The 19,330-nt window shown below is 49.6% G+C and overlaps 7 protein-coding genes across 7 annotated transcripts; 3 read left to right on the forward strand and 4 right to left on the reverse strand.

Annotated features, from left to right (window-relative positions):
• Positions 1-769: 769 nt before the first annotated feature.
• DFJ58DRAFT_654924 (uncharacterized protein) lies at positions 770-5,698 on the forward strand (the record flags this gene model as incomplete). Its single annotated transcript, XM_041381825.1, has 9 exons — positions 770-1,919; positions 1,992-2,174; positions 2,228-2,703; positions 2,760-3,297; positions 3,688-3,954; positions 3,982-4,152; positions 4,215-4,324; positions 4,374-5,274; positions 5,328-5,698. The coding sequence occupies 9 exons, from the start codon at positions 770-772 to the stop codon at positions 5,696-5,698; spliced, it is 4,167 nt and encodes a 1,388-aa protein (XP_041247814.1).
• A 474-nt stretch (positions 5,699-6,172) lies between these two features.
• DFJ58DRAFT_714576 (uncharacterized protein) lies at positions 6,173-8,386 on the forward strand (the record flags this gene model as incomplete). The annotated part of the gene is made up of 5 exons (XM_041384039.1): positions 6,173-6,973; positions 7,024-7,389; positions 7,441-7,626; positions 7,675-8,096; positions 8,137-8,386. The coding sequence occupies 5 exons, from the start codon at positions 6,173-6,175 to the stop codon at positions 8,384-8,386; spliced, it is 2,025 nt and encodes a 674-aa protein (XP_041247815.1).
• A 706-nt stretch (positions 8,387-9,092) lies between these two features.
• On the forward strand, positions 9,093-10,668 carry DFJ58DRAFT_838393 (carbohydrate esterase family 4 protein; the record flags this gene model as incomplete). The annotated part of the gene is made up of 6 exons (XM_041392453.1): positions 9,093-9,288; positions 9,344-9,615; positions 9,679-10,016; positions 10,072-10,154; positions 10,204-10,459; positions 10,506-10,668. The coding sequence occupies 6 exons, from the start codon at positions 9,093-9,095 to the stop codon at positions 10,666-10,668; spliced, it is 1,308 nt and encodes a 435-aa protein (XP_041247816.1).
• A 779-nt stretch (positions 10,669-11,447) lies between these two features.
• DFJ58DRAFT_654728 (kinase-like domain-containing protein) lies at positions 11,448-13,827 on the reverse strand (the record flags this gene model as incomplete). Its single annotated transcript, XM_041381812.1, has 5 exons — positions 11,448-11,721; positions 11,778-11,911; positions 11,962-12,852; positions 12,906-13,516; positions 13,572-13,827. 5 exons carry the CDS (start codon positions 13,825-13,827, stop codon positions 11,448-11,450), a joined length of 2,166 nt encoding a protein of 721 aa, XP_041247817.1.
• A 380-nt stretch (positions 13,828-14,207) lies between these two features.
• On the reverse strand, positions 14,208-15,281 carry DFJ58DRAFT_142941 (60S ribosomal protein L35). Its single transcript, XM_041378859.1, has 4 exons — positions 15,057-15,281; positions 14,884-14,988; positions 14,683-14,833; positions 14,208-14,624 (listed from the first exon to the last, which is right to left on the reverse strand). Exons 1-4 carry the CDS (start codon positions 15,095-15,097, stop codon positions 14,544-14,546), a joined length of 378 nt encoding a protein of 125 aa, XP_041247818.1. The 5' UTR covers positions 15,098-15,281; the 3' UTR covers positions 14,208-14,543.
• A 52-nt stretch (positions 15,282-15,333) lies between these two features.
• On the reverse strand, positions 15,334-16,767 carry DFJ58DRAFT_769965 (Phosphoribosylformimino-5-aminoimidazole carboxamide ribotide isomerase). The gene is made up of 10 exons (XM_041389047.1): positions 16,557-16,767; positions 16,388-16,506; positions 16,257-16,327; positions 16,107-16,210; positions 15,979-16,055; positions 15,882-15,912; positions 15,762-15,829; positions 15,663-15,713; positions 15,547-15,610; positions 15,334-15,493 (listed from the first exon to the last, which is right to left on the reverse strand). Exons 1-10 carry the CDS (start codon positions 16,685-16,687, stop codon positions 15,430-15,432), a joined length of 780 nt encoding a protein of 259 aa, XP_041247819.1. The 5' UTR covers positions 16,688-16,767; the 3' UTR covers positions 15,334-15,429.
• DFJ58DRAFT_769969 (alcohol dehydrogenase) lies at positions 16,745-18,920 on the reverse strand. Its single transcript, XM_041389048.1, has 11 exons — positions 18,650-18,920; positions 18,521-18,601; positions 18,419-18,469; positions 18,232-18,365; positions 18,140-18,184; positions 17,995-18,092; positions 17,731-17,944; positions 17,513-17,680; positions 17,392-17,464; positions 17,258-17,340; positions 16,745-17,203 (listed from the first exon to the last, which is right to left on the reverse strand). Exons 1-11 carry the CDS (start codon positions 18,833-18,835, stop codon positions 16,846-16,848), a joined length of 1,491 nt encoding a protein of 496 aa, XP_041247820.1. The 5' UTR covers positions 18,836-18,920; the 3' UTR covers positions 16,745-16,845.
• Between the last annotated feature and the right edge of the window lie 410 nt (positions 18,921-19,330).

Consider the following 19,330-nt stretch of genomic DNA (forward strand, 5'->3'; position numbering starts at 1 on the left):
ATTCTCGAAACTTTCGATCATTTCCGGTGCTCAAACTTAAAGTCTCCACGCGCTCTGCACGCCTTCAACTCCTTGAGATGTCTGAGAAACGCCAAAGTAGAGTTACACGAAGCACGCGGCGTGCAAAGCAGGTATGTGTGGCATTCATGTGACCCGTTCCTGACGTTGAACGCACGCAGGTGTCCGCTCAGAAGACTCTATATGACTTGTTCCAGAAGGACGAGGAAACGAAACCTTCGGAAGAAGGTTCAAAGGAACTGGACGGAGCCAACGCGTCGTCTTCGATACATCCAATAGATATCATAGTCATTGATGACGAACCAACCCCACCACGTTCTAAGGCACCCCGCAGAGTCATACGAGGTACTATCCGTCAAAATCACAGTGAGTAATGTTTGATGTGAGCACTCTTCTTCTTCATCTCTGGTTCACAGTCCAGCCGACAAAATTGTTTCCCATTTTCGGAACCCCATTCATAACGCCCATCCAGTCTACTCACTCAAGTTCTACAACTGCGAGCAGAGACACCGGTGGAGATATTCTTGAACTATCTGACGATGAACAGCCACCGTCTTCCTCTTCGTCACCTCCAGAAATGGACTTGCTTCACCAATCACCACCAATCACCGTTTTATCATGTATCGAGGATATAAACGCGCCAAATAACAGGCCCGATACAGCCCTGGTACAGGCCACGGCGCTAAGAAGCCGAATATACGTTTCAGGAGATGTCAATCCTCCGGTAAAGCGACATGTGCCCCCAGGCGATATGACGCCGGATGCGCCATATCCAAATAAGGAGACGCAACATGTTCGTGGACTGCAGAATACTTTCAGTGCAAGTTCGGAGCCACCGAAACGTTACAAACGTAGTCCCCCAGATCCTACAGACGACACGTCTTTGGGTTTCCTTTCTTCCGTATTGCAGGGATATCAAGATCCTCCTCTTCAACCGTCAATCTTTCCCCGAATCTCCTCGCAGTCCGAACGTGAAGATTATCTTGGTGCTGACGGGCCTCGTGATGCCGCACATCATCCCGTAATATCTAGATTTTTGGATGGCGAGAATTATACCAATTGGACAGCTTCTGGGCCGCCACAGCAAGAAATATGGACCACCCGCTTCCGCCCCAGGCAAGCGGATGAAGTTCTAGGGAATGAACCGCGTGCGTTGTATATTCGAGATTGGCTCAAAGCTCTCGAAATTCGACTGCATGCCACAAACCCCCCTGCCACGAAAAGTAGTATAACTGGCACAGGCAGGCGGAAGGTCAAGCCGGACGCCCCCGAAAGGGCGCCCAAGCGGCCTCGTGTCATTCGAGCTGTGGATAGAAAGAGAGGCAGGAAACGACGGAGGCTGGATTCCGAGGACGAGTCAGATGTTTTTATTGCTGGCAGCGACGACGAAGACGATACCATCCCGGATCAGCCAGGGCAGGAAACCGATGACGATGATTTTAATTTTTGCCAGCGGACGCTTTCCCGTCTCCAGCGAAAGGACAATTCGCTGTTATTAGAGCGGCATCCACCGACCTCAGACATTGGTGTCGACACCATCCCGGCCAATCCAGATTATCAGTCCTCCGACGCTAATTTTACCGATATTCTAACGAATACACTTATTATAACTGGGCCTCCAGGGTGTGGGAAGAGCGCAGCAGTTTATGCGTGTGCAGGCGAGCTGGGGTGGGAAGTTTTCGAGGTTTACCCTGGGATTGGAAGACGCAGCGGCGCAAACCTCGATAATCTAGTTGGAGACGTGGGTAAAAATCACCTCATTCAACAGACGAGGCCAAAATACCGGACGGCAGCTGCACAATGTGAATCAAGAGCAAGCGCTGCTCTTTCGACGCTCTTCCCTAAAGGAGGGAAAGTCAACCCCAAACCCTCGCCAACACACTCAGATACCGAACATCCTAGTGATGTTGACACACACGTCCTCGTGGATGCTGCCAGTGAGTCCCTGCAGGACACGGTGGAACCACCTGTAGCCGTTGATGAACTAGTTGGCTCATTAAAAACAAATGGATTGGCGAAACCGTCTACTACTGCTCGGCAATCACTCATTCTCCTTGAAGAAGTCGATATATTATTCAAGGAAGACGCTGGTTTTTGGCCGGCAGTGATAGACTTAATCAAGGAGTGCCGCCGGCCCGTGATCATGACATGCAATGGTACTGTGCTCTAATCGTGTCGATTTTTCCAGAACTCAATCTCACCTTGACAGACATTAAACTTGTCCCCGTCGCGGATCTTCCTCTGCAATCCGTTCTGATGTTCCAACCTTGCCCTTCCGAGCCCGCTGTCACGTTTTTGCAATGCCTTTGTGTAACACAGGGATACGCTATCCCAAGAGATAAGTTAATCGAGCTTTACGAAACCACGTACATCGTGCAGAGTATGGATCTTCCAGACGCGCCGCTCAACCCCAGAACCGAACCACCACCACCACCGGATCTCAGGCGATCTATTACTCAGCTGCAATTGATTTGTACTGACGCCACCCACGAAGCTAAGGTCCCTCAAGAAGCACAGGGGGCCGCTGAAAACTTTTCGTCACTCCCTATGACAATTTCCGCCCAAGGCAGTGCTGATGTTTCTGAGACATCGACGGAGGAGCTGTGGCGATGGGCTTCCACTTACACGGATTGTGTTTCGTATACAGACAGCTATCTCTGCAGGGCGCCATTGGATGGACATGAGGTGAGGGCAACAAAACACATTTTTCCCGCCGCTTTCCTGACATTTCACTATCTGAGGCCCTGTCATACAACTTATCTGAATCTTTGCTTGACGATGAGTTGGGTCACGCCATACTAATCCGGCCATCCCACGTCTCTGACACGAGAGATGCACTTGCCTTCTATCACAATGACGAGCTCATTGTGCAGGATGCCATCCACCTTTCACGTGGTAAACACGAGGTTTTGGGTGGTATTCCGATCACAACGTCGATCAACCCCGCGGCTAGTGGTTCTAATACTGACATGGAAACCAGGCTCTTCCGAGCTCGCGTGGAGCATCAAGCACAGATGCTAACCGCATTGCAGGACATCGTTCAACCACCCGCACCTCTCATGCCCCAGAGCAGCGTGTACCTTGATTACATACCGTGGGTGAGATTTATGGTTAAAGTGGATGATATTCTTGAGCGATTAGCGTGGGATGAGATGGAGAAGGTGAAGTCTGGGAGATTAACGAGGAATAGTATGAAGGCGAGACATATACGGACTATTGATTTAAGAGAGGATCAACATCGGGCGTTGGTTGCTACTAGAATCCAGGGGCTCGAGGAGGGTTGATGGAACTGTGGATATTTTACGAGAGTTGCTGTGTTGTAGCCCTGCGATAAGCCTGTGATCTGAATTCTCGTGTGATGGTATAGCCTGGTATACTCAGGCATTTCACCGGTGTTGTAAACTTTCCCTCCTCCTTGCCAACTGAGTGAGCAGAGAAAGGTTTCATGAAAGCTGAAATAGGAATAAATCTTGGCAAACTTCACTCGTTAATTTAACCTTTTTTGGAGGTGAGCGTTGCCACGTGCTCTTAACCCACGTTGCTGTACGCCGTATCTGGTAACTGAGTTTTAGTTCTATAACGTCGACATTCACAAAGTCATTCACATCGACCATCCTTGGGCCGTCTCTTGACTCCTCTTCAACATTCTATTTACTCAATCTAACACAGGCATAATGCCTGCATCTACAACGACTGCTACGATCAAGCATGTCAATCTTTATTCTCAACCGAAGGATACTGGCGGCGGCACCCCTGCACTGAAAGATGTATCCAGACATTCCCCAGTCATTTCTCTTCCCCCTCTCGATTATTTACAGCAGCATCGCAGGGGCTCCATCACAGATCCATCTCTACATGCTGCTTCGGCGAATTCGTCTACAGGTCCGCGTCATATAGATGGTATTGATTTTGGTTCCCGTGCTATCATCCGAGTCCGTCGCTAATGCGTCGGTATCCTCTCAGGACCACGTCCAGCTGCCAATTACACTTTCGGTGATGGCGGCGGCTCAACGCACAAGTCTGAGTCTTCAAGTAAACAAATGCGCAAAATATTACGTTCCCCATCGGTAGAATGGGAGCCTGCAAAGGGTATTGCACCTCTACAGACATCACTTCCCCCAAACGGGGGAACCAGTGAGTTTGAAGCATCATTTGTTGTACGCATCTTGTGAACATAAAGGTGGCAACGTTGTCAGAAACCACCGATCACATGAACGTGGACAGCAGTAATGAGAAACAATCGCCCAGATTTAATACACGACAAGCAGAAGACAGTGATCACAGTTCACGAAGGCAATCGATTGCTGTAAGTCACTGACGTCATATTCGAAAAACCGATTTTGACAGATCTACAGAATTCTTCGGATTCCCAAATGCCACATGGAACGAAACGAAAGACGTCTACTTACAGGGAATCAAACGCAAGTGACGACACAGATTCGCAACTGGTAGGACCTGGGGTACCTAGTCCCATGAACATCGATTCAGAAGGACGCGCACAAAAACGGCGAGGGTCGACCGTCGAGATGAGTAGGATAGCCCAGCTGAGCATATATGACCAGAGGCGACATTCAGTGCATGCTGGAGCGATAGCGTCAAGGGCGGGCCCAGGGATCTCGGGAGGAAATGGGCACTGGTGGTTGAATGAGAGACGGGATTCTCTACCTCCATCGTTCCCAAACGGGACCACTAGTGGCTACCCCTCGGCATTATCCGGCGATCAGCCACATGGTCGACCTGCTGCACCCTCGACGCCAGGCAGCATGGCGACTTTCGCGTGGTCTGCAGCACAACACCCGGACGGCTCGCAAGATCCTAATATACAGCACCATCCCCGTTCTTTCGAAACACAACCTATGCAGATGACCATGATGCCCCCGATGACATTTCCGCCAGACAGGCGGATGTCGGTGCCAGAAAGTTCGACTTCTACAATAGGCCCGACAAGAAATATCCGCTCACGGTCCCGACCTCCATCACGTCAATTACGCGAAAATAGCCAGACTGTCACTACTGCTGTAGGGCCTGCGCCACCTGCGGAGGAGCCTACTTCGGCTCCTTCTCCGTCATCTAGCCTGAAACCGCCGAAGGAGCCGGGATCTACACCTTACTCTCGTTCACCCGAGCTGCGAGTTTCGCATAAGCTTGCCGAACGAAAGCGACGGAAAGAAATGAAAGACCTATTTGATGAGCTGCGGGACCAGCTACCCGCAGATCGGGGCATGAAGGCAAGTAAATGGGAAATACTTAGCAAAGGTATGCAGACCGGGTTTCTACACGCGCGTCAATCCTTGACATAATGCATGCAGCTATCGACTTTGTTACCAATTTAAAACAAAGTCACCAAGATATGGTTCGTGAGATCGAGATGCTGAGACACGAGCTGGAAAGCATGAGACAAGGCATACCATCTTTTGGTCCAGGAGCACCACCCCACGCTATGGTGTATGGGCAGGGCGCACCAGTTCCAGGACCTTATCCACCACCTCCAGGAGCGATCTCCCATCCTCCACACCCGCATCAGCAACCGCCCCATCCGCCTCAGCCACGACCGCCATCGTCGGACAATCCATATCCAGCAACATCCACCACCCTTCCTCCAGCTCCAGCAGGAGCACCACCAGCAACCAATGGTGTTGCGAGCATACCAGCGAACAAGTCAGAGGTACAGCCGATGTAGTTGGTGGACCTGTTCTGGTCTTTCCTGGCCTCTTCGCCTCTGCTGAATTCTACGATTTCTTTAAGTTACGAGCTTGTGATAGTCTTAGCATGGTTGTTCTCATTTTTATGGACAAATTTTCACGATCACATGAAGTGTATATAGTCTTCTCCTTAGGTTTCCTCTCGTCGCAATTGCTATGATGACTATCAAGCATCCTTCAGATCATCTGCCTTGTCCCGATGATCAGGCATAGGAGAAAGAAGCTAGCGCTACATGCTAATTGATTAAATTACCTGCCTTATGTCAGCATGTGAGCCTTGTTCTCCAACTGCCACTTGCTGCTCCCTTGTGAAAACAAAATTATATACATGCTCTCTGGCGATTCTGTCCTTTCTGCTCGTTAACTCGTCGCTGTCCTAGTTGTCTTCTGCGCTGATTTCCTGATACCACCATCAAGACTCGTCTTCACTCCGGATTCAAGCTATCTTTACAATGCCACCAAAATCGGCTGAATCTCTTCTATTTCACAAGAAGAAGCCAATAAAGAAGGAGCCCTCTACGCCGTCGACGACTTCACAAGGCTCTCAACCATCCCAATCACAGCAATCCCAGTCACAGCAATCCCTCCGCAAATCCGTTACTCCCCGCATACAGCCTACCCCACCTGCTGGTGATGCAGATGACAGTTCTAAGCTCCCTGATGGCGAGTTTTCCGAATTCAAGCTTATGTCCTCTGCTCTCAATGGGTGGAAGTATGATGTTATGAAGTTTGATTCGAGAAAGACTATAGACATATCAACCTGGGAGGAGCCGATAAAGTTGAACAGGAAGGAGTTGAGAAGGGAAGAACCTGGTTCATCCTCTCAAGTGCCTGCGGGACATATGCTGGGGCCTGACGGGAAGCCTGTTGTTGGCTCAGATGGAAACATCGTTATGGTTGACGCGGATGGTCGACCGATAGCGAAGGACGGTGCTGAGGCTCAGTCGAAGGACAAGGACAAAGGCAAAGCTGGTGGGCGGAAGAAATTTCAGAAGAAGACACGGCAAGTGTTCTTGGTGCCTGAGGCAATCCGTCAGCTGCGACGCGAGGAGCGTTACCCCTGGGTGATGGAGGACGCAAAGCAGAACGAGATGTGGGTAGGAAAACTGGAGGAGGTGGCAAGGGCGGAGACACACGCTCTCTTTATGCCAGCTGCACAAGAATTTTTCAAATTCGTACCTGCAAATCGCTGGTACAAGTTCCAGAAGAAGCCTAAACATCACATCCCTGGATTAGAGGAGGCGGAGGCTCTGGTATCTTGTTTACTGCATATGCATTGCTGTGATCTGATGCTCCCCATCAGATGGCCAAGATTCAGAAGAATAAGGACCCGGAACGTTGGCTGCTACGCCGGAGAAAAGAGCAAGGACTTTCGTCGGCAACAGCGGAGACGTTCAAAGCGGAGGCAGAAAACCGTGTTATATCTGGCAGCTCGTCACTAGTCTACTCGTCTGGACAGAGTCGAGCTGTGGGTGGACGAGCACTCCGGACAACAAACCGTGGGGCTCATGGTGGCGGCGACGACGACGACGAAGGCGGTCCCAGAAGAAAGAAGGAGGAGAATGATATGGAAGGAGACTTGGATGAGCAACTTTTTGATGATGAATTTGCGGATGACGATGAGGCAGGTCCTGTTGATATGGACGAAGAGGAGGCCAAAGAGTTAGAGGTATATCAGCCGTCCGTTATTCTCATTGTAGCGCTGACATCCCCACAATAGGAACGTCTCAAACGAGAGTATAAGAGTGCCAACAAGACCCGCGAGGGCTACGTCGACGAGTCGGAGTCTGAGGATGGAGAGAGTCAGCTGACGAAGGACGGCAAATCTCTGAAGAAACTCATGCGCAAGCTGGAGAAGAACGCAGCATACGATAGCGATGAAGAGCGTAATCCGTATGCGAGCTCAGTGTGTCCCTTTCCTAACTCCCGTGTGTGCGTGCTAATACTACGGCAGAATGACGAGGAGGAGGAGGAAGAAGAACCAGTTCCTCCTCAAGAACCACCTCAAGAGACTAAATCTCGATCAGCTTCTCAACAACCAACTCCGAAACCATCGCAGCCGCCCACCAGCACTGCTCAAAACGGTTCTGCTGTTGGCTCTCGCGCTACTTCGCCGGCGCCTGCGAGCATGGGCGGTCATTCTATTGTTGCAAAACGCGCCACAAGTCCCAAAGCACCGAAACTTAAGACAACTTCTACAAACAACGGTCGCGTAACTAGTGGACAGGGTACTGGAAGTAGGGCAGCCAGTCCCGTCACTGGTAGCAGGGCAACTAGTCCTTCACCTCTAGCAAAGGGTCCAGGCAGCCCGACGCCAAATGGACAACCAACGTCGAATAAACGCAAGGCCGCTGATGAGCTCGGCGGTAATGCGGCGTCGGCGGGCGCTGCAGTGAATGGTGCACCGAAGCCGAAGAAAACGGAAACCGCTCCCCACCGGCCCACCCCCGGACGGCGAATTGGAGGAGAAAATGCTCGTCAAGTGGTTACAGAATACGCCCAACGCGACGACGCGGGACTGTATTCAGCATTTCACGCCTTACTTGACTACAGATGCGAAGAAGGCGAAGTTTACGGCGATGGTGAAAGAGGTCGCTCAGCTGAGGGGGGGTATCCTAATCTTGAGGAATAACGAGGCTTCTGCAGCTGCCTCGCCGACATCTTAACTCACTGTGACTTAGGGAATTGTACTTTAGATTTCTATGAACGACGACATCGTGTTCTGGATTGATCTAGGTCCTATGAGGTTTTATGCAACTGGTTTGGTCGGATAGCCTTGGGATAACCCAAGTGGAAGAAAAACTGCATCACATTTATGTTCATGGTCGAGGTCAGTCGACATCTTCCAGAGTATATCATAGGCGATTCTTATGGTCCTCTGTAGGCACTAGTACTCTTCGGAGGCATTCAATTCGTGCCAGTCGGTGGCCGGTCAGGCTGGCGGGGACCAATCATATTGCAGCAGCATTAATTGCAACAATTCACGGAGGGTGATAAACTCTTCGGCATCTCTGCAGGCATACTGAGCATATCACAACGTTCGAGATGAGTTCGCTTTCTACTGGTCAATGATGCTGTCTTGCTCGCCTGTTTTTCAAAGGCCACGCGGGACGTCTTAAGATCTTACTACTGTCGAGCAACTCAGGCCAAGGTGCATGACCAGCGTCATGCTCAAAAATCAAATGCCAAAAAAGGAAGTTAGTATTCGTGTTGGGTGGCTAACCAGCAGAATGCCTTTGCCCACCACATAAAATAGGCAGCTTGGTTCGTCTTTCTCATTCTCTCTTCCTTCCTCCTTCCATCACCTCGCTTTTTCCTTCTCACTCACTATTATACCAGTCCTCTCTTTTCGTTCGTCTTCTACATATCGCCATGTCACGTCTCTCTGCTATCCTCCTCCTCGCCACCAGTGCCGTCTACGCGTCCGTCACCCCCGCTCACGAATCTCATACCGAGAACAAGCCTCCTGGTAACAGGTGGTATCATGAAGACGATCATCCAGTACATGCCCTCTTCAAGCGTGGACCGGTCGGCGATGGTATTATTTATCCCGCGACAGGAACGCCCGGTAAGCCTTTGTATCTAATTTTCTTCACTCTCGCTTACTCAACGCGCATGTTCAGAATGGTCCGCCGGCTTCCCCCCAGCTACTGCGGATACAACAATGCTCCCCCAGGCTTGGGTGGATGCTCTTAACGCGGCCGCCTTGGCGGGCAAGATTCCCGATATTCCTCAGTCTACAAGTACCAACGGATTGGATCCTGTATACCCCACTGGATATGACCCGATGAGCGCGACTGTTTGCTCCTCAACTGCCAAGTGTGTTACGGCAGGTGACGTGTGGGATGCTCCGCCGGGTGTTATCGCCCTTAGTTTTGACGATGGTCCGCTACCGGTACGTCCCTAGTTATTGGAATGCGTTGCTCAAACGATAGCTGATCCATCGCGCAACATCCAGGCGTCAGATCAGCTGTATCAGTTCCTTGCTAACCATTCGGAACATGTGACGCACTTCTTCATTGGCACCAACATTCTCCTGTATCCCGAGGAGTTCAAAATCGCCTTCGAGACGAACCAGGATGATATCGCCGTTCACACTTGGACTCACCCATACATGACCACCAAGTCGAACATCGAGATCCTCGCCGAGCTCGGATGGACGATGGAACTCATCCACAACTCGACGGGCGGGCGTATCCCTAGGTACTGGAGGCCGCCTTACGGTGACTCCGATATGCGCGTCCGGGCTGTCGCAAAGGAGGTGTTCGGGCTCACAACCGTCATCTGGAATCAAGAGTGCGTGATTCTACTGAACACGAGTCCATGATTACCGATACCGACTTCATTCTAGCACTGATGACTGGACCTTGAGCGAGCCTGTCCCATTGACCACGCCAGAAAAAATCCAACAGCAGATGACACAGTGGTTGACCGGTATGTTGTTGTCATCATTGTGGTGTCTGATACTGATCATGCCATGCAGGTTCAAAGACCCCCGGACTTGTCATTTTGGAACACGAGTTGTCTGATCTATCCGTCAAGTCATTCATAGACGCATACCCGATGATGGTTTCGAATGGCTGGACAAGGTTATCTCTTGCTCAGTTGGATGCTTCAGCCTACCAGAACGCCTGGAACTCAACATCGCAAGTCATCCCAGCAAAAGTAGGCGACTTGGCCGTTAAGCCCCCGGCTCGTCCCAGTACTACTGCAAAACCGATGGCAACCACTGCAAAAAAGTAAGTTGATTTTCCTTCAGTGTCAACGCAACTGATTATATGACAGGCCGACTTCGTCCTCGGCGCCGTCGTCTGGAAAACCTACTTCTACCAAGAAGCCTCTTGGTAACCAGAAGAGCGGGGCGACTCACTTCAGCGTCGCGTCCCTTGCACTTACTGGCATCACCGCAGCCATCGTCGCAGCTGCAGTTGGAACTATCATGGCATAAGGGTACCGGAATTTTGCAAGAGACATTCATGGACTTCACAGATTACTATCCTACTTGTACAACCATACACATCTTGGCTTACATCTCATTATTCTTGGCGAACATGGAATATTCACACTATCATACAATCATCATGGGATCTTATTTTCGACTAAGACTTAACGCGATCTGATGAGCAGATCATCTTGACAAGGATATGTTAGAGTTTGGTATTTCACCCTTCGTCATCCTTCGTTGTTCGAATAGTCCCGACTACGTATATATACCTACGTCGTAGACTGTCCTCTCCTTGTCGTCTCCCGCCATGTCGTAAACACTTCTTACAGCGCCGTTCTCCAGCTCCAATAGGATAGTGTTACAGTATGTCACTTCCTCGACGTCGCAGTTCTCAACGTTGTTTTATCTAGTCGTTCGAGAGCTTGATCAAGACACCCACATGATGTAGTACAACAACATGAAAATTCAAGGTAATACATGGGAGTTGCCACATGAGGTACAATAGTGAGACATTTGTGTACAGCCAAATCTGCTAAATTACAAGTACGGAAAAGGGCGATCGTGAAGGTCGTTCAACAATTCGTAAAAGAATGAGGAACATGAAAAAAAAAACCCCATGAACGAGCAAACGCGGAGAAGCGGTATGGAAAGGAAGTCCAGGTATATGACACCGACTCAATACGCGTGAGCGCGGGTGTGACGTGCTCGATGTAAAGGTTGTATGCAATGGAGACAGTAAGACTCCGTCAAAATGCAGTCCGTAATACACTTCAGAGACTCAATTATGACAAAATGCTGGGCCACTTAATTCGCAGGCCCTCTAGCCAGCGCATGTAGAGCAGTTCAGAGATAGGTGACTTGCGGACGGGCGATCCAGAGCTATCAGCTTTGAGGGAGCTTAATGATGAGGCGCTCGAGTCCATGGGGAGTCCACTGATATCTTCTTGGACTTCGGTGACCACAAGGCCCTTTGCAGTCATCTCGCTCTTCCGAATGACGCGTTTGTGAGGGAATAGTCCCCGAGATGTTTGAACGTGTTGTCGGACAGCGGGGTTTCTAGCACATTTTGAAAATAAATGAATGGGATCTCAGTTCAGTTGGTGGATACGCACTCGTTGATACCAGAGAGCATGTCAAGAATAACGTTGTAAGTTAGAGCAGGATTCGCCTCTCTCAATTCGGCAAAGCCACGAGATATCATACTGAGTGACTCGATCTCTCGAGCATCCATATCATCTCGGATTGCCTGTCGTGTATCATCACTCTTCTGCAGTGGTACATTTTGAAATAACTTACGTTTTGGAGAACGGGGAGGACGACATCATCAATCATGACCCTTCCCGCCCGCTCGGAATCAGATACCCTCCGCTTAAATGATGAGAGAGGCCGGTCTTTAGATGGAGTAGTAGGGGATGATGGCGAAGTTTCTCTACTCCTAGTGCCGACGTACTCTGCAGATAGTCTGAGAGAACTGGCTGTGTCGACCTTTTTGACGGGTCTGATGGTGTCTACGCCGGAACCTAGATCTGCTTCCCGCATGATAGTACCAGCACCAGTCATCTTGTGTCTTGCAGCGTACGATGATCTCATTGCCGAGCGGATGGAGCCGGTGTACGCTGGAGGTGCGCCCAAAGGCGTTTCGTCATCTGCAGGGTGGGTAACATGGGATGGCGGTGTCCTTGGTTTAGCACCATCTACAGACTCGCTTTCTAAACCTTCTGCAGCAGCGAGGAGTGATGAGATGTCTGGTTCATCAAGAGGAGTCTTGATGGCAACAGTGGAGTGCGCTGCACCAATGTTTATTCCGATCCCCCCAGAACCGAGCGGGGCGCTTCCATTGACAGCTCCCCCTGTTTCAATCGAGCCTTCGTCGTCCTCGTATATCGAGGGCTCTTCGTCACCCATGTCTTCATCGTCCATCTCAGGCATCAAATCCTTAGCAACACTACTAAAGGTACCCATGATGGAAGTCGACTTGACGGTGTCGAAGTTCCAGTCACTTCGAATTGTGTCGTTGCTCTCCCACATTGCCATGCCACGAACAGTCGCTTGGTATGCTGCAGGCTGACCTTTCTGTGGTGACTTGGCACAGAACTCCTGGTACCTCTCGACCAGCTCTATGAGATACGATGTCCTCCTCGCGCTTTTGATAAATCTATGTTGTAAAAGCTCCTTGGCTGTAGGACGCTACAGTGACTGTCAGGGCAATTCAAGCACAGGAGAAAGAAGTCCGAGCTCACATCAGCAGGATCTTTCGTCAAACAGAGTGACACAAATTCCTTGAATGCAGCAGAGAATGAACCTTCAAGGACTGGTGGTTTCGCTTTTGGAATAAGGAAGAGAACCCTCATAGGGTGGTACTCGGCCAGTGGTGGCTCCCCTTTTGCCATTTCTATAGCTGTGATGCCTAAGCTCCACATATCCGCCTTCACGTCGTAACCCGCCTGTCGGATGACCTCCGGTGCCATCCAGAATGGAGTACCCACGAATGTGTGTCTCAGCGTACTGGTTAGTTGTGCCGCCACTCCGAAGTCGGCAAGTTTGACCTTTCCGCTAGCAGAAAGCAAGACATTGGCAGCCTTGATGTCACGATGGATGGTGCCTTCCGCGTGCAGATAATCGAGACCTAACAGAAGCTCCCGACAAACAACTGCGATGTGCGCTTCAGAGAATACGCCGCCTTTCAGGAGGTCAAGACATGATCCCCCAGCCAAATACTCCATGACAATCCAGAGCTTGTAAGCAACAACGAATGACCCGTAATAGCGGGTGACGTATTCCGAATCACATTGAGCGAGACTGGCAATTTCTTGTTGAATTTCTGAGATATCATCATCAGAGTCTTCCAAATCTATTTCGAAGATAGAGAGATGAGCTCCAACACGATATCAAGCCCCACTACACACCAATCTGCTTGATAGCAACTATCTGCTTTGTTTCATTGTGCATGGCCTTGTATACGACCCCGAAGCTGCCTGTTCCCAGCTTCTCGATAAGCGTATACTGGCTGGCTGGGTTGTTGGTTGGAACGGGGTAAGGCTCCCTGGGATACGTCTCCCTGTCCTGGCTTGTCTGTGGCGACATTGAGCACGAGCGAGAGGCCGGCTGTCCATTGCCAATGTTAGTCACTGAGAGCTTTCTGAGGCGACTGCTAGGCGACATGATGGCCTGAGCGGACAAAGCATTGACAGGGCCTAGCACATGTTGTGTGGCATCAACTCATGCCCAACAAAATTAAGAAGACTTGCTCCATGTACACGTGTTCAGGGGATCCCCGTCCGTATTCTCAAGTAGTCTGTGAAAGGATTGGATGGAGCAGATAGGGAGGAAACGGACTGACCGAGTACGCCGGGAAGGACTTTGATGTCGCTACCCTTGATGTCAGGGTCAGTCAGGCTAACTTGATTATCACAAGTGCACGAAGAAACCGCAAGGCTCTGATGTTTATTATGATTCTAGAAGACTTTGGAACTCCAGACGGTGGGGATATAGTGTTGTCACAGATATAGTTTCGAATGGCGGTTGGAGATTCAACATGGTTAAAGAAACACGAGGCCGGTACTACGATAATAGCCAACTGGGATCAACATCAAGTTTGACCCGGGCATGTTGTAATTGCACCCATCCCAGGACCGCGAGAGTGCTCATGCGCTCATGTCCCATATGACACAGGTACTGATCATGCAATGGTCAAGTCACAATCAGTGCATTTGTCTCAAAGAAGTATGCTGGATCAACTTCCAAGGAAAGGAGTCATGGCATAGCATGCATGTCGAGTTGATCAAGGCGTAGGGCATACAAATATGAAAATGCAAAAACAGAAAAATCTCCAGCATGATGATGGGCCCTCTCACACCCAGCCAACAGCACATTCACGCTTATGCCTTGACGGCATATTTGCGAATGGGGAAGTGTATATCCTTCTTCTTTTGCTTGAGCGTCTTCAATGATTGCTCGCGCTAATGCAGATATGTAGCATAATTAGAGTATAGCTTGCATGGCGAGTGTATTGCGCACCTTGGTCATTCTCCGTCTGATCGCGCGCGTCTTCTTTGGCCGGAGATCAAGAGGGAGGAATTTCTTGTTCTTGTAGAACTCCCGGAGGTTTTGGCGTTGCTTCTGGTTCATCACAGTCAAGACCCGTGCAATCGACTTGCGCACAATGTTGCTAGTTAAGTTAGTCCTTTCGCATTGGACATTTAAGAATTCTAAACGTACATCCTGGTGAGTTTTGAGGCCGAGCCACCAAGAATCTTCTGTACACGCAGCGAAAGAAGCTCGGTCTTGAGCTCGTTGAGTTGCTTGGTCAAGTCATTCTTCGACCTATATATGCCACGCAACAAATTGTTCCGCAATCAGCGCGATATCTTCCATTAGCATTACGGGCTCACTTAGACTGGAGCTCGTAGGCCTTAACTTTGCTGCTGGGCATTTTGAGGGATGTCTGTACAGTGAAATGAAAAGATGGTTAGCACTGAGTCTAACAGATCGACCAAATGGATGCGGAAAAGAGCGGAGCGAGACCAATATGCGTGGAAACAGTCCAGGATGTTGCAAGAACATGGTCGAACAGCATAACGGCTAGATATTTACCTTGAGGGGGCTGTCGTACGGTACGTCCGCGACGGGCTCGTTAATCCTGGCGCTACGCGATGTGGTACTATACAGTTTATTGAGCCACGTTTCCCACGCCCATAAAAGGTATTCCCCTGTGGGTCACGGATAATGTTTTCCAAAATCTAATATATGTGCTACATATTGATGTTACTGGTTGCTTGCTTTCACTAATTCATCAAAGCTTACAACCCCTCCAAAGATATCCAATGAACTAGAGTGTTCGGAATGTGTTATCTATTAAAAACATCAAGGGATCGTGCTTACCTGCCATACGTCAAGTCCACTTGTCCTCCCGAAAGTCTATTCACCGTTTCCAAGTCGGAAATGCCTGAACAAGCGTCGAGTCAGGAGGAAATATACCAAGGTACTTGACCACCTACTTTTAGCTCCTCCAGCATATGTGGTAGAAATCGTCACCCATTCGCCAAGCTCTTATGAAAAGTCAGTAGCGAAATGACAACATCAAACGATGCGCAAACTTTTTACGAGCTCTTCGTCAATACCTTGGCATAATCCTTCCACATCAGCTGCATGGATGAGAAACTCGCTGCAACACGAAAGATTATCGCGACGGAGACAAGAGTGCCCATGAGCCTCACTTGCAATACTGTGCCAGCATGTCGAGATTCTCTGGACACGAAAAATTCAGCACCTATTGCATGAAAGATGATGAAGAGTTTTTTACTCTTTACTTACCTTTGTTCACCTCCATCGTAGTGATATCCTGCCATTTATTCATAGCAACAAACCACTTATCTCCTCGCCGACGACAGCTGAAATTGTCATGAGATCCTCATGTCCATCGAGTAAAGTAAATGACATGCCTAACGTCTACAACAAGCTTGTCCTTCCCAACAAGAGATGAGATTGTCTGCAGACGCTCCAAGTCGAAGTTGCCGCCGGGAAAGAGGTAGGATGTGACGATGATCTAGGGGAGGAGTTAGTTGGCGCCTTGCGCGTATTGCTTGTCTAACCTTACTCGCACCCGCATCAAGCCATTCTTTGGCATTATCAGCGGTGATACCCCCGCCGATCTGTAGGTGATCTAGAATTAAGGATACGTCGGTCAAAAGCATCGTCTGAAAACGATATGATGGACACGAACCCCGCCATTCTGCCAATGCTCTCCTGGCTGCCTCGTCGTTCCGAGGCCCCAATTTTATGACATGACCGCCCTCCAGACTATTGTCACGATACTTTCCCGCGAAATATTCTGGAGGTTGTCTGCAGGGATATTCGTAAATCAGAGAAAGGGCCGAAGTGTGTATACGCACGTTGCGACAAAATTTGTCTTCAATTCCGAATCATTGCGGTCCGAAAGAGTACCCCCAACGATTTGCTTTACTTGTCCTTCATGTAGGTCAATGCATGGACGGAACCTGCTACGACGTTGCTCAGGAGCCATTCTCGGAATTGTCCGAGAAGTTGCCAACTACAAGTGCTCCAGAAAACGCGTCTGAGATTAAATCCACCACAAGTTGATTGTATCTTCAATTGATGGTATCATACATGTACACAGGCGTTTTCAAAGCAATCCCAAAGCGTGACAATAGCTCTCGTGTTTTAATACTCGAAGGAGGCCTCCATGATTCTCGTCAGATGCTCTCTCCCATCCTCGCCCGCCACGTTTCCGATGTTCGGAGCCAAATCCAAAACGCGACGTTGCGGAAGCGTACCTTCGACCAGCATCGAGATGTCACTCTTGTTGTATCCCACGGCCTTCAGTCCACGAGGAACACCGAGTCCATCGAGGAAGGATGCAATAGACTCGTACAGATATGCACCAACCTCAGAGTCAGGGATGCTTGTTATCGAAGGGTCGGTAACAGTCACACCGTTGAAAACGGCAAGCGCTTCACGATGACGGTCGGGAGAAGATGGAGCAGTGAATTGGAAGACCGCGGGTCCAGTCAAGGCGACACTACAGGATTCACGTTCATTCTCCGTCTTTTCAAAAGGTCAGTATTTGAATTACCTGACGCCGTGGGGAATGATGGGATGGTCAACCACGTATCCAGGGTGCTTGTACTTCGGGCCTTTCTTGTTCAAGCCTGATATCTACAGGAAAGCTACTTAGTCCTGATTCCTGATGCCATCTGCTCTACATACCGGGTAGCTCATTCCGTGGCACAGGTGCACACCAGCATTTCCGAAGCCAATACCAGCAAAGGAAGCCGCGAGGCTAGTTGTAAATCAGAAGAGTGATGTGGGAAACGGGTAGGAGACGTACAGCATCTGGCTTCTCGCCTCATGGTCACCGCGATCCTTGGCAATACGAGGTAAGTACTTTACAGTGGTACGAAGAGCCCACATCGAGAAAATATCTGCGACGGGGTTGCTTCCTTGGTAGGCGGGTCGCAGAATTGGATTTGCGGGGCGTGGTGTCCGCTCGGTGTAACTAAAGGATCACTCTGTTGCTTGCCTATCGAAATTCAAGTGCAGACTCACGGAATGGCAGTGTAACTCTCCAAACTGTGGAACAACACATCCAACCCTGCGCTGATGTGTACAGCGGTTGGGCAGCTCTCCGTGTTAGCCGTGTCTACGACGCCCAAGACAGGCTTAAGTGCACGATTTGCGATGCCAGTCTTGAAAGCACGTGAAGTGACATCAAAAATAGCCGCACCGGTGGTCTCAGATCCAGTACCGGCAGTGGTAGGAACTGTAAGTTCGTGAGTGAGAGTCACACAATATTGATGCAGACATTTCAACCTGCAATAAGAGGCCGTAAGGTCTGGGAGATCGGAAGACCTTTGCCTACGGGGGCATTAACGAAGTCCATGAGATCAGCATCCTTGTAAACAGTGAACCTAAAAGGTGTGAGGGAAACATAACATGAACGAAATATAGGCCTTACAAGTTTGCTGTTTTGGCGGTGTCGATGACACTCCCACCACCGACACTATAACCATGGTGAGTCGCGGTTACACACGGTCGACCGTGACTTACGCCAAGAAGTGGCTGAAATCATGTTGTCTCGCCCAAGCGATGGCCTTCCTCCAGCTCTCTTCTGTGGGCTCTGCAAGCACTTGATCATATACCTCGAATGAAAGATCTTCTTGGGATTCCAAAGACTCGAAAGCCTAAGATCAAAATCGTTATTGGCACTGCGAAATTGTGTGACGAGATTGCTTACAACTTGCATGGGCTTCAATTTGGCCACAATGGGGTCCGTAAAGACGCCAACCTATTGAGGATAATGATGATCATGGTGCGAAGACGTGGGAAGCGATCTGACCTTGCGGGCTTTCATGTTCTTGAGGTCCATACCAACCTCGCGGGTGACACCCTCTCCAAATCTCAAATTCGATGCTGCAACCTGAACAGGAGCTGTAAGCAGTTATAGTGCTTCTTTAACAGAACGAACCTCGAATGCATACTCCTTTTCGACAGTTTGGACGGGAGTCGCGAACTTCCTGAGTTGGTTCAGGGCAAGAGCACCGTGATGTGCATGGTTATGAGTTGCAGATCTGCAGCCATGGCATGGACATGCTGAATGCTGGGATGCATTGATGAGACGAAAGATTGTACTCCTCGTTGCAGCTGGTGCCATGGTGTGAACTTGGAGGTCCAGAAGTCAGATTTGGTGCCGCGTTGGAACGGGTTCAACGGAATAATATAGCGTGAAGAAGACCACGTGAGAGGTAATATTAATACACGTGGGGTAGTCATGTACAACTCTTCTAAGAGACTATAAAGAGGCTCCAGTATCATATAAACACACACTTCATGAGCACATCCATAGTATGATATAATTTTTACAAGCAGCTGTTGGTGCACAACGTTGAATTCAATGGGGGGCGGGACTTAGGGCGGGACATCCTATCAGTTCCTTATCAGGCTTTAGCAAAAACTCATTCAACCCTGCACTACCCTGCACATCTTTCATTAGACTCTAAGTAGATACCACTCGCTACATCATTCAGAAATTCTCCTTGATTTGGTGCTTTGCGGTTCTCATTCCAATATGCATATGCAAGGTTTATAGCATCTAATCGAGCCAGCTGCGTAGCTGGTCGTGGACGATAAGTAGTGTTGACCAAGCCAA

This window comes from Suillus subalutaceus, assembly GCF_016647625.1.
Source record: "Suillus subalutaceus strain FC151 chromosome Unknown DFJ58scaffold_17, whole genome shotgun sequence".
NCBI lineage: Eukaryota > Fungi > Basidiomycota > Agaricomycetes > Boletales > Suillaceae > Suillus > Suillus subalutaceus.

Coding starts and splice junctions, on each gene's coding strand:
- DFJ58DRAFT_142941 (XM_041378859.1), bottom strand. CDS start 15,097: ATGCCCAGCAGCAAAGTTAAGGCCTACGAGCTCCAGTCTAA. Junction 14,989..15,056: donor GCCTACGAGCTCCAGTCTAA/GTGAGCCCGTAA, acceptor TGGCATATATAG/GTCGAAGAATGACTTGACCA. Junction 14,834..14,883: donor GCCTCAAAACTCACCAGGAT/GTACGTTTAGAA, acceptor TAACTTAACTAG/CAACATTGTGCGCAAGTCGA.
- DFJ58DRAFT_769965 (XM_041389047.1), bottom strand. CDS start 16,687: ATGGCTCCTGAGCAACGTCGTAGCAGGTTCCGTCCATGCATTGACCTA. Junction 16,211..16,256: donor TTGATGCGGGTGCGAGTAAG/GTTAGACAAGCA, acceptor CTCCTCCCCTAG/ATCATCGTCACATCCTACCT. Junction 15,830..15,881: donor ATGCTGGCACAGTATTGCAA/GTGAGGCTCATG, acceptor TTCGTGTTGCAG/CGAGTTTCTCATCCATGCAG.
- DFJ58DRAFT_769969 (XM_041389048.1), bottom strand. CDS start 18,835: ATGGCACCAGCTGCAACGAGGAGTACAATCTTTCGTCTCATCAATGCA. Junction 18,602..18,649: donor AAAAGGAGTATGCATTCGAG/GTTCGTTCTGTT, acceptor GCTCCTGTTCAG/GTTGCAGCATCGAATTTGAG. Junction 18,093..18,139: donor ACCGCCAAAACAGCAAACTT/GTAAGGCCTATA, acceptor CACACCTTTTAG/GTTCACTGTTTACAAGGATG.